Genomic DNA, 13,286 nt, shown 5'->3' on the forward strand with positions numbered 1-13,286 from the left:
TTTATTTCAATTTTTACAGTATAAAATATTTGTTATAAATTTTAATAAGTGAAATAAAATAGCGCAATATTATAAATATATATCACAAAATCAATGATTGATAAGAATTAATCTGAAAAGAAAAATGTAAGTTTCTTGATAACAAAAAATTGAAATTATAACGAAATACTTATATTCTATGGATGATTGATCATTAATACTTGTTCTGTAATATTGTTTCTAGGTGATCGCAAGCATATCACTTTGTAATACCAACTATTACCGCTAGATGGTTCCAAGTGTCACTATTCTCGTTAGCATTATCAATACAAGCAAGTATAATAGCCGGAGATTTAAAGAAAGATTCAATGAAAGATTCAAAGATTCAAAGATTCAAAGATTCAAAGATTCAAAGATTCAAAGATTCAAAGATTCAAAGATTTTCTTAATAAATAATAATAAAATGAACGAAGGAAGATTTTTCAGTTATTTTAAAAATAAAATATATCATTTTAATATTAATAATATTATATATATTTTTTTTCTTTTAATATTACAACTTAAGTTTCTGTATGTACAAGTCAGTTCCTACCTATTCTTCTTATCATCAGTTCCTGTCTTTCCAGGAATTTGTTTGTTTTTGTTTGTTCTCTACACAATTATTAATTTGCGTTAGCTAGTTACTTTCTGAATAATTTTTAGTAATACAATTAATAATTTACAAGATTGTACACACATACAGCCGAGGTAAACCCCGGTTTCATGTTACGGCGCTCTATCCTACATGACATATACATATAATAATGTAAAAATTTTAATAAATAATAAAACTTCCTTTCTCGAACACATTTAAAAACAGAAGGAAAGATATATAAATCAATTGCCGATTTCGGCGACGAATGAGATCTCTATTAATGTGCATTAATCAAATCATTTGAGCCAATTAAATTCGTCAGATTCGTCCTTAATGGAAAACAGAATTAATCCTGCATTGATATATTATTCTTTTGGACAATAAAATGACTGAAATTTCAAATTTAGAGTAATTTTCATAGGTTTTTTTTTTTTTATATTATACAAGATTCTGAAAAAATTCATTGATATTTTAAAAATTATATATTAAAAATTATTTTACATATTCTAATATTGTGATAAAAGATTTCAAAAATTCATAAAATTTTATTCTATAGATTTCATTATGAAAACTTGAATATATTTATATATATATATAAATTAAACTCTTTTCTTGATATTTCAAATTATTGCAATTATATATCCAATACAAGAAAACCGGATATTCTTTATATTTTTCAGAATTCTTTTTTTCTTTAAAAAAAGAAAGAAGTAAAATAAATTCGGATTAAAAAAAATTTTTTAAATATTTTACATATATAAATAATAAGGATATTTCTGCAGATTATTTCTTCAACCGCTAAATCATCATGGCAATTCGATCGTATTCATTCGTTACCATCGACGTAAGCCTAGCTTAAGTAATTACAGGTAATTAAAAAAAAAAAAAAATAATTATTAAAAAGAAAAAAAAAACGTCTCCTGACTAGAAACTTGCATGATCGAGCTGCAGGAGCTGGAAGGAGTATTCAGTGGCAGTAAAAAATAATCGCAGAATGGCTCCAGAACCAATTTTACATCTTTTCGATCATTTGATGTAAATAAAAAAAAAAAAAACTCGAACACCTTTCTTATTCCCGTCTGGAGATAAAGGCACTCGCGATTTTGTTAATTAGTTACAGTTAGTCGTATTGCTCGTCATGAGACTTTATTTTAGCTAAGATGTATCATGATCCAACCAGTGCATAGATTCGCTCCTTCGTAAGATTCGATAAGGAGGATTAAAGGCACTTCCTGGCTCGTTCATTTAGATAATTCGAAATTCCATTGATTGACTTTTGGCTAATTTTTTCAGTGATCGTCTCCATGCTGGAAATGACCATTCCTGTTCAGTGGTTGCCTTTCTGGAGCGTCGGACGGTCTATTTCTCTTGAAGAAGCCACACTGTTAAAGAAATAAAAGGTATTTAATTTCTCTTTTCCTATTATATCCTATTTTATTTATTAAAAAAAATAACCATAAGAATAATTTACAAAATAATTCCAAAATCTTAAAAAATCTATCTAAAACGAATCAAATTTCGATAGATAAATATCTTAATAATTTCACCGAATACACGATCTTATTTAATTTGCATAAACAAACCTTGTGCAGCAGGAAAATAAGCAGTAGTAGAATGATGGTTCCAGCGCAGGCGGAGAGTACCACGACCCAGAGCGGTATAACATCCGGTGCAGATGGCGTTATACTTGGCTCGACATTCGTTTTAATTTCGTGGCTCTTGATCACCTGTTCGGCAGGTGTACCTATGAAGGGCTGCTTGGTGACTCGGGCTATCAATTTAGTCGAGACCCTGACTTTTTCTTGAAGAGCTACCTTCTTCAGTGTTCTCGCGTCTACTCTGTACCTAGCTCCAATCCAGACCTCTTGGTCTTTTTTCAAGGGGCCCAAAACACATCTGAGCATGACACACTTGGCGGAATCACATGGACTAACCGGCCCTTGCGTCCTAGGATCGCTTTCAAAATCTACTTTGTCGTCAAATTCGGTTTCAATCGGCTCGTCCTCCAAGTCTCTGGGCACCCTATGAAGCTTTTCGAATTTCTTAAACTCGTATATCCTAAGCATATCGCTCTCTTGCTTCGATGCGGAGCCTTCATTGAAATTAGGATTCTCATTGTGCGCAGTTTCCTCGACAGCCTCGCGATTTTCTCTTGCGTAAACTCTACTGGTCACTCTTCTATCCTCTGTCCTTCTTTCTTCGTGAGTGCTGGAATAGCTGGACTCATAATCCTTTTCGATTTCACCGGCTCGGCCAGACTCCTCGTTCCAGGATTTACTGTAACTCTTCGTTTCGTACTTATTGCTAACGCCACCACCTCCCAAGTACCCACTGTGCGGACTCAACGTGTACGTTCTTTCCTCGGTGTAGGTAAACGAACCCTGAAGAGGAAACCTACGGCCATCTTTGAGCACGATGAACCCTTTGCCAGTCGAATCGACCATGAGCTCACCTTCTATCCTCAAGAATCTGCTGTCTCTGGACTCGATACCCTCAGCAACGTAGCTCTGTCTACCGTAACTGTCTTGCAAAGGGAACATAGACCCGTCCTGGAATTCTATATACTCTCTCCTGTCGGCGGAATTCCTAAATCTTCCCATGAATTGAACATAATGCTTGCCTTGCCTGTTGTATAATTCATAAACAGCCGATTTCGACAAAGATCCGAACAATCGTTCTAATTCCTGAGTAGAGCTAACGTTGCGCAACTGGAATCCGAATTCCCCTCCTCGAACAGTCTCCTCTCGATCACCAGTGATGAAACCAGCCTGTATCCCCCGATGTTCACCGCCAGAGCTGCCATAACGTCTCTCCTGCTCGAGCCTGTATTCTTCCTCTTCCATCCTCCTCCTTTCCTCTTCTTGTCGCTGACGTATCTCTTCCTCCTCTACCCTTCTTCGTTCCTCCTCTTGCCTCCTCGTCTCTTCCTCCTGCGCTCTCCTCCTCTCTTCCTCCTGCCTTCTCTGATATTCCAAACGTTCTTGCTCCTCTCGTTGACGCTGCACGGCCAAAAGTTGTTCCTTCTTTCTATGGTGCTCCAGTCGAGCCTCTTCTTCCTGTCGACGCTGGGCCTCTTGCTGCCTCAGATATTCCTGATATCTTTCGTCGCTCTCGTTCACCTCGGAGTTGAATCTGTTCGAGGAAGATACGCGGCCTCCAGAGACACTGGTCTCGCCCCAACGATTCTCCAACGTCTGAGAGTGATTCGTTCTGGTTTCATAGCTTTCGTCGAGGCCTGGAACTCTTGTACCAAACGGGCTACCATCACTGGGCCGGAAACCACCGCCCAAACTGGTCTCCCCGTAACTACCAGACTCAGTGTCAAAAATCACGCCTCTATTGGCAGCGGATAAGTCGCCGGTATTTATAGAACTGGCCCCCGAATTGTTCTGCGTATAAGTCGTGATTAGAACGTTTGGTTTGTTGCCAGTGTCAGATAATTGGAACCTTCTTGTCTCGCTTGTGATAACTTGAGAGGAGGAGGAAGAGGAGGAGGATGAGGAGGAGGAGGAAGTGGAGGAGTGACGAGATTTTTGGATGTTCGAACTGTCGCCACTGTTGATGTCGGACTCTTCTTTCTGGGTCATCTTGCTTCTGTCAGCGTCGAATCCTCGTTGCACGTTGATCGTCCTGCCTGATTGAGACTCGTCCAGGATCACTCCCGATGGGTCTGAGTGATGCGAGTACATTCTCCTCCGTTGATCCAACTGGAACATACACACATTTAGAGGCAGCCAAGTTAAGTTAAGAAGTATATCTTCCGTTTTCCAGTAATTGCAATACAATTTTTTAAAAATCATACCTTTAAACTAAGATAATTCGCATTGGCAGGTTCACAGGCGATGGGTCCAGACGTTTCCGGCTGCTCTAACAAATACAACAACTCGTTTCCAGCCAACGTTTGAGCTGGCCAAACGAGGAATGCCTCGGCCTCGATGACGTCCGACGGGCCCTGGTTCCGAATAGTGTAATTGTGCGTCATGGCTGGGCCAAATTCACCTTCGGTGGTCGCATTCGTCTCGCTGGTATAATTATCCGGATTGTAGTAAAGATCCTTGGGCTTGCTCTCACCGTCCACGCGCAGATCGGTCTCGATCCAAATCGGCAGCCTCAAAGTGTAGCTGTTGTCCCCGGTCGTGAACGGATTCTCAGGGTTGGTCGTGTTCACGTCCATTTCGAATTCGTAGATTGGCTTCATGCCGTGGGAGGTGACGGGTTGCAGCAACACTTTGAATTTGACCAGTCCATTTTTCTGCAACGGGTTGCCAATATCGCAGCGAAGAGTGTTGTTGTTGGATTGTTTGGGCGCCGAGCATTGGACGGGCACCCCCATCGTCTCGATCTTTTCCACCTTGATGTAATCGATACCTGCGGGCAGTTTTAGATTGTACGTCGACTCGAAGGCGTCTTCGCCCATGTTCTGCACCAACACGTCCAGTTGCAGTCGTTTGCCCGATCCCAACAGGTACTTTTGCACGTTTGACGTCACGTTCATTTGTAGATCCGGGATGCACACGTTGTCCGGGCCGCAGTTCTTTCTGATCGAGAGAGAGTCCTTTCTGGACGTTGTCGAGCCGAGGATTGGACGCAACGGGAGTTTAGGATCCCTTGGTCGAGTGTCCTCGTAGCGTTCCTCGTCGAGGCTCATTCGCATCTCGGCGTCCAGGGAAGTGAGCTTGTCACGGATGTTAGGCGTCACGTAGACCTGCGAATGATGAAAATGATGCTCGTCAGTCAGTCTTTAGTCTTTGTCTTAAAGATGAAAACTTATTCTCCATACCTGAACAGTGCGACAAAACTGTCGATCCCTGTCGACCATGATGGTACGATTCATCGTATTCCTTCCCTCCAACTCCAAGAAGAACAACCTGGGGCTTTTCGTCTTCTTCACGTCTAAAACGTATTGTATATTGAAGTTATGCCTTGGAAAAACACCGTCCCCGTTGTACTTGAAACAAGCCCTCAACAGAAGGCAGGTGACCCTGTTCCCATCCGACAGAGTGCAATTCCTATCGTCCAACGAGATTAATTTCGACTCCAGATCGAACGACACGTACGAATCCATCTTGATCACGGGCCTCGATCTGAAGAACACTGCCGTGCTCGACTCGTACGCGCCCACCACCATGTCCGGGTAATGATTTCCATCTAGGTCAAGGCCACCAGCCACGGAGAACCCGAAAGTGTCGATGGGAACGTCCAGATTCTCCGCGTGTATCACCTGAGAATATTTTTCCAGAACACCGGTTGACGAGCCGTGGTAGATGTACACTGCACCGTGACCGCGTACACCACCGTAAGGGGCACCCACCACGAAGTCGCCGTAACCGTCACGGTCGATGTCCCCGAGAGAGGCCAGCGACAAGCCGAATCGACCACGATTGCTCTCCCCGTCCCTGGATAAATGATAAGCAATTATCGCGTTGTAAGTTCAACGATCCGTGTGTGTGTGTGTGTGTGTGTGTGTGTGTGTGTGTGTGTGTGTGTGTGTGTGTGTGTTGAGTTCTGACGAAAGATCTTTAAGATCTTTAGGATATGCTTTTTCTTTTATGAAACTTTAAAAAATGAAATCTTGTTTTTTTTTTTTTTCTTTTCTTTTTGTAATATTTGTAGTATTATCTTGTATTACGTGTAGGAGAAAATTATACATACGTACCTGGAATCGACTTTGCGGAATTTTTCAGGCCCAACGCCTTGATAGATCACGTACACCCTGCCGGTCTCGATAGTCATTTCCGGATTATCCGGCACCGTGTACATAGGCGCACCAACAATGAGATCGTCTAAACCATCGCCGTCGATATCCCCGGATGCAACGGCGTAACCGAAATAAGCGCCCATTTGCTCTCCGGTGATGTTACGAGGATTCGTCATGTTCGAGGTAAAAAGTATAACCTGTGTATTGTATACGTCGAATTATTCCCCTGTATTATCTCGAAATCGGGATCACGAGATTCCTTTGAACGTATTAATATTGATTTTGCATTAATTTCTTGCAAATTACGTTTGAAAATCGATAAAATGAATTCGTCAATCTCTCTCTCTCTCTCTCTCTCTCTCTCTCTCTCTCTCTCTCTCTCTTTCTCTTTCTTTTCCTTTGTCAGAAAACGGACTCTTCCAGGAAATCTTCACGATCTTTTCGTAACTCAAACGAGATTGGATTTGATTCAAAATTAGACCCGAACGTGTTCCAGATGAATTCCAATTAAATTGTTATTGTTATTAAATTTCGATGGAAATTTGTTCGATATCTTTTTTTTTTAGGAATTCAGATGATCTAATTTTGCAATTTTTCGCAATATAATATTTTTCATAATATATTATACTAAATTTCATATATTTCAGAAATATAATATAGCTATAGTTAAATAATTTGGAAAACCCATTCTCTCTCTCTCTCTCTCTCTCTCTCTCTTCCTTTGTCAGAAAACGGACTCTTCCAGGAAATCTTCACTATCTTTTCGTAACTCAAACGAGATTGAATTTGATTCAAAATTAGACTCGAACGTGTTCCAGATGAATTCCAATTAAATTGTTATTGTTATTAAATTTCGATGGAAATTTGTTCGATATCTTTTTTTTCTAGGAATTTAGATCTAATTTTACAATTTTTCGCAATATAATTTTTCGTAATAAATAATAATATATTATAATAAATTTCATAATATTTCAAAAATGTAATATAGCTATAGTTAAATAATTTGAAAAACCCATTCTCTCTCTCTCTCTCTCTCTCTCTCTCTCTCTCTCTCTCNAAATCTTCAATATCTTTTCGTAACTCAAACGAGATTGGATTTGATTCAAAATTAGACCCGAACGTGTTCCAGATGAATTCCAATTAAATTGTTATTGTTATTAAATTTCGATGGAAATTTGTTCGATATCTTTTTTTTCTAGGAATTCAGACGATCTAATTTTGCAATTTTTCGCAATATAATATTTTTCATAATATATTATACTAAATTTCGTAATATTTCAGAAATATAATATAGCTATAGTTAAATAATTTGAAAAGCCCATTCTCTCTCTCTCTCTCTCTCTCTCCGCGAGTTACTTTCTCCTCCACGCAAGAAATGGGGGCTCTCTCTCCGCGAGTTACTTTCTCCTCCACGCAAGAAATGGGGGAAATTAATTTTCTTATTTCCTTCAACAATTGCCCCGTTAATATTTCATGAACATACTTTGCCGAGGAGATCGGAGCCACGAGGTACACCGACGGCTGTTCCGCTGTCACCGTTCCCAATAAAATCCCCGCTCGTGACAGAGTAACCCATGTAGCTATCGTCCTCGGTTGCCGGCCCTTCCTTCGTGTACATTATTTTCGCGCGGCCGTTCAACGGCTGTGAAAACGCCTGGCCTGTAAAGCAAGCGGCAATCGATAGATCCAATCCACGAAGTTACACTCCTATCTCAGACACGTACTTTCCCAAACACGTTCAACTACGATCATGAAATGAACGACAACGAAACTCTAAATAATCGGTCGGGATGGAAATATAACACGCGTGAGAGAAACGTTTGAGTTGTGGAACCACGATCGATCGTTCGATATAAAAAAAAAAAAAAATCCAAATTCGATTAGAATTTTATTAATATTCCATATATTTTGTATCTCGTTTGTATCATTGAGATTTAAAATTTTTTTAATTTCGTAAAAATCGTAGTCGAAGAGAGTGTATTGGCGATAACATGCTTGCGAAGTATCGTGTCTTAGATCTAGCCTTTTAAGCGCAATTGTTTAATCAAGAATTTTCGATTTTATTATTTCGATCATTCTCTACTGCTGTGCAATTGCAACACTAAGTTTAAACGATAATAACTTCTTAAAACTGATTAGAAGGGTATTGTATTATCGCTATACTATAGGCTTGCTTCGGTATTATTGTTTCTCTTGGTGGCAAGCTGCAAAAGAAGCGGGCCTGCACCTGTTAAACATTGCCACCCTCGACTCACCTGGCGGTAATTAATAAGTAATAATAACACACGGTGCATTAATCATCAATCGGATATTAATCACTTAGAGGGAGGAGCGTCAGAGGCGTCACAAGGCCTCAAAACTGTCAAGCATACAAGATTATACTTTACGCTAATTGCAAATTAATGCGTGGAATGAAGAATTTTTCCTTCTTTTCTTTCTTTCTTTTTTTTTTTTTTTTTCTTTTTTTTTCGGGTTTTGCATTTATATATATAGCATTCTTGAGCGTGACAGTTCAACACGAGTTCCTTCAAATTATTAATCACAGGCGTCGGGTTAATCGCGATGAATCCGCACAAGTGGAAGCCAGATGAACATGTAATTATTGGAAATGAATTATTTGGGGGGGCCAAGCAATCGAGAAAGGGAGAAAGTTTGTTGATGATGATGATGTTATATTCTCTTCGTCGAATTAATTTCGAATCTCGTCATTAATATATATGGATCGATATTTATTGAGACAGGATATGAAGCGTTTAGGATATCGTAAATAATAAACATTTTTGATTTTTTCTTTTTTTTTTTTTTTCTTTTAGTAAAGAAATTTTTTAAAGATGTAAAAGACTTGTAATCTAACATTTTTTTATCGACTTAAATATTACTCTATTGAATACTATAATTATTTTGATCTTATTAAATAAGAAAAAAAAATTATTTAAACAATATCATATATCAATAATATTATCAACGATTAAACGAAATACTCCCTTAAACGCTTCACAAGGTCGAGTTTCAAGGGAATCAAATGCAAAGATCGTGAAGCAGCGCATGTTAATGGGCGCTGTCGTTAACAAAATGGCGGCGGATTAGAGGTGTTTAAAAAAAAAAAAAACAGGGCTAGTTTTAAACGACGACACGTTTTACATTTTTGATTAGGGGCTCGTTCAATTACGCGATACCTGATGCATCTGCTTCGGGGGTGACGAACATCGTCGCTTGGAACCCCAATCTCAGACTGGTGTCGATCGAGTATATCTGACCTGTAATCGTTCAACGAAAGCCTCTAAATCACTTTAAAGATCCGCAGAGCGTGTGTGGTCGCGGTATTTGTGTCGCTGTTCCGTCGCCCAGGCGTTATGGAAGCTCGATTTCTTATCATTCCATTTGCGGCCCAATGGCTTTTCAATCGTCCAATTAGTGGGGGTGAAACGGGGGATTTAATTCGGTTGTCATTTTGCTGAGAATTTTTAAGAAGCCCATTCGGTTTAGGAAAATCCAAGCAATTTTTTTTTAAATTTTCAATCTTTAGAATTTCCAAATCCTGAAATCCTCAGTTTTTAATTCTGCTACGTTGTTCTCAATATTTTTTTTTTTTTTTTATTTTTCTTAAAACAAAAATTCGAAGATCATAAAAGAGTTGACAATAATTTAAAAATTCTTTAGGAATAATTAGAACAAAATGATTGAGTTACTGTAATAAAATATTTAAAGTTTAGAAAAAATTTAAATTTTAAATCGTACAAGAAAATGTCTACCTTTCTAAAAATTTATTTATTGTTCCACGAATATGTAATAAATATATTGAAATTACTCGTGAAAGAAACTTCGATTTCAAATTAGGTATTCGAAGAGGGAAACAACAGGTGCCACTTTTTCAGATTAAATTCTTTTCCCCGAGGTTTCCCAGTTTCTTCGATCAAACGGAAATAAAATAGATACGCGTATTTGTTTTATCAAGTTGTACAAGGTATCGTGTTTCAAGGTGGTAACGATTGTGAAATTGTCGACCTGAATCGAACTATGGAAACGATGTATCAAGAGAGAATCTTACCTTGCCAGTACCAACTTCCTGGCGCCCCGATGAACAGCCTCTCACTATTCTGAAACGAATGGAAAGGCACGACATTAGAGAAATTAATCGACGTCAAATAACTAACGACTGAAACCACTTTACGATGTACTTATATTATCGGTTAACTTTATATTCCAGTTTTCTTTTTTTTTTTCAATCTTTAATGGAATTCTTCAAATTATTTTTATCCACGATAAAGTTTCCTCTTATTCCATATACATATTCAATATTTTTCTATTTTTTTTTTTTTTTTTACATAAACTTTCATTCCATTTGTTTAAATTTATTCGAAAAATACATCTGTCTATTAATATCCAGTAATTTTTAATTATTCGTATTAATTAATTATTTAACAATGCTTTAATATTATAATAATGCAACGTACTTGGACTTAACCTAATCAATATATATAAATATTATTACAATAAGTTTTGTAATTGCTTTGCATGAAAAGAGAGAGGACATACAACTTATTGTATCCGTCCCCCGTGGCTTTCGCATAAATTTCAAAGACGAAGCACATGTTGAACGTGCGGCATGGAAATAATAAAACAACGGAGCGCAACAATCGCGATTTTTTCTAGCCGCAAGGCGTTAATGGAATCAGGAAACGAACGCACCCACGAAAGTTCAACTTTTCTTTCTTCGATCGAGGAGATAATGGTTTAGATAAAGGACGTGCGCACGAGCCCGAGACGTGATAAATCAGCTGCTCGTACGTATGCTAGCTACGGTGTATCTACGCGCCACGTCACGCATGCTAAATCAGTTTCGCGGATCGTGGCCTTCGCGATCCACGAACGCGACCATCTCAACGCCCTTTCGCGAAAAAATCGATGATCGATCGCTGTGCAGTCGCGGATAACTTGCACCAAGATTATTAAGATTCCTCCGCAATGGTTAGAAGAACGAGTGGAACGCGATTTTGGCGTTTAGGTTAGGTTAGAAGTTCCGTAAAATTCATCTCGTGTAGCTGGAATATAGATTTAAATGATTTTGTTTTTTGTAGAGATTCGATGATTGGACGATGTTAAAAAATATTGGAGAATGTAGTTAGAGAATAATATCTTTTCTAAACAAAATATTTTTATATTTAATTTATAACGAAGACAAGAAAAGATTTAAATATTATGATTAATGAATGCAGATTTCTCGTCTTTATTTCCCGAAAGAGGAAGAGTTTTTAAAATGATTTAGAAACACTTTTAATTTCCTTGATGAAAAGTGCGAAACACTCGGTATAAAAGTTAGGTTAGATATGAATCAATTAAACGAAATACGGCATATCCTTGACACCTTTTCAACCACCAATTTTATTCACATCCATTCATCAAGACGTTTCTACATATAGATCACGAATAAATAAGATGCAATAAAGATACAGTTAAAATCAGCATCTCCCTATCTCAGCCATCACTCAACGTCCAAACGCGAGGTTCACCAATCTAAATGTAGCATCTCTTCGTAAACGCGATTGCGCGTTACGCAATCCTGCGTTTGTGCACGAACCCGTTTGTGGCGTGTCGCTAAGAAAAGACGAATATAGTCGAGGGACGAGACGGTGTTCGATCGAAAGCCAATAAATTCGAGAGCTTGTAACGCGGATCGAATGTCGCAACATTTCGGTGGTCGGTGATAAAACAACAGCTCTCCAGCTTCGTTCACACACGATCCTCCTCCCCTCTCACGGCCGTGCACTTGTTAATCGGCGCATGAGTTACTCGAGTGCCACTCGAAATCATCGACATACCTTCGAACCTGCCTATCGGTCGTTCCCATGTGACTCGACACTTTCACGCGGCTCGTCTGACGCGTGCAGCGTTATACTACTTGCCTACGATCGAGCGAGTTGTTGAGGCGCGAAAAAAAATGGCACTCGCGAAAAGTTTGAAAGATTTATGGATTTATGGAAAATTATAGAATCTTATAAAATGAACGAATGATAAAAAAAGAGGAAAAGATATATAATATATATATATAGAGAGAAAATATTCAGAGCAATTGTGGATATTTTATATTTTCGTTTAAAATTATATCTTTCTAAATTTCTTAATTTATTTGCTCAAAAAACAAATTTTTATAATTTTTAAATTTGTTATACGCGTTTTGCTCTCTAAAAAAGCGAATTCTGAGCGCTCCAATTAATTCCATTTATCGTGGTAGCATCGCAAGCGCGATTAGAAATTAATATTTCATTGCGTAGCGTTGGATACAGGTTTCGTTAGCAGCATATTTGCCGAGGTTGGAAGCCCACATACCCGACTTCCTGCCGTTGCGTTTACACTATGCTGTAACGGTAAGCCCTCCTACAATCTTATCTAACGACGATGCAACAGTAGTAAAGACTATGTCCTGAATACATATTCAGAATGAATGATTGCTATGAATGCAAATGTACGTGATTTATAATGAATTATGTTGATTCGCGAATTAAAGTTGAAGTAAAATAGATTACTCGATAATAGTATGAAAATTACATGATATATATATATATATATATATAAATATCATATATATTTAATGACACCTCTGTAAAATAAATTCAAACGCTAAACAACGCTAAAATATATGTGATGATACGAAACAGGTATAAAATGGCTATAAATGACAACGGATTAAAAAATAAAATATTATTTACACCGATTGTAAATAACTATCTGACGGATATAAATGAAACGCCATAAATGCAACGACTATAAAACGATTGCAAAAATTATTATAATAGTTAAAGAGGATAAAGTGGATATCGAGTTACTATAATTATCGAAGGTCGCATATGAAATGACTATAATTACGAGGAAACCACGAACGATCTCCAGATGTGTATCCACGAGTGTAACGTAACCGCAGCCTGATATAATTATGCAACTTTAAAACTACACGAAACTATACGGTTCTTAACTTTT

At 37.9% G+C, this 13,286-nt stretch overlaps 1 protein-coding gene across 2 annotated transcripts in view; it reads right to left on the reverse strand.

Moving 5' to 3' along the window:
• Positions 1-1,267: 1,267 nt before the first annotated feature.
• Positions 1,268-13,286, reverse strand: part of LOC122712130 (integrin alpha-PS2) — an 82,607-nt gene continuing 70,588 nt past the window's right edge. Inside the window, exons 6-13 of one of the 2 annotated variants that reach the window (XM_043931525.1) lie at positions 10,360-10,408; positions 9,488-9,568; positions 7,795-7,970; positions 6,270-6,508; positions 5,394-6,009; positions 4,416-5,318; positions 2,197-4,320; positions 1,268-1,995 (exon numbers count right to left, since the gene is read on the reverse strand). In XM_043931525.1, the coding sequence (XP_043787460.1) occupies positions 1,903-1,995; positions 2,197-4,320; positions 4,416-5,318; positions 5,394-6,009; positions 6,270-6,508; positions 7,795-7,970; positions 9,488-9,568; positions 10,360-10,408 (4,281 nt within the window). In that variant the 3' untranslated portion in view covers positions 1,268-1,902. The remainder of the gene's footprint in view (positions 1,996-2,196; positions 4,321-4,415; positions 5,319-5,393; positions 6,010-6,269; positions 6,509-7,794; positions 7,971-9,487; positions 9,569-10,359; positions 10,409-13,286) is intronic. The other variant, XM_043931526.1, reaches the window with a different exon arrangement.

Source organism: Apis laboriosa, unplaced genomic scaffold, assembly GCF_014066325.1.
Source record: "Apis laboriosa isolate Shangri-la unplaced genomic scaffold, ASM1406632v1 scaffold19_cov150, whole genome shotgun sequence".
Lineage (NCBI taxonomy): Eukaryota > Metazoa > Arthropoda > Insecta > Hymenoptera > Apidae > Apis > Apis laboriosa.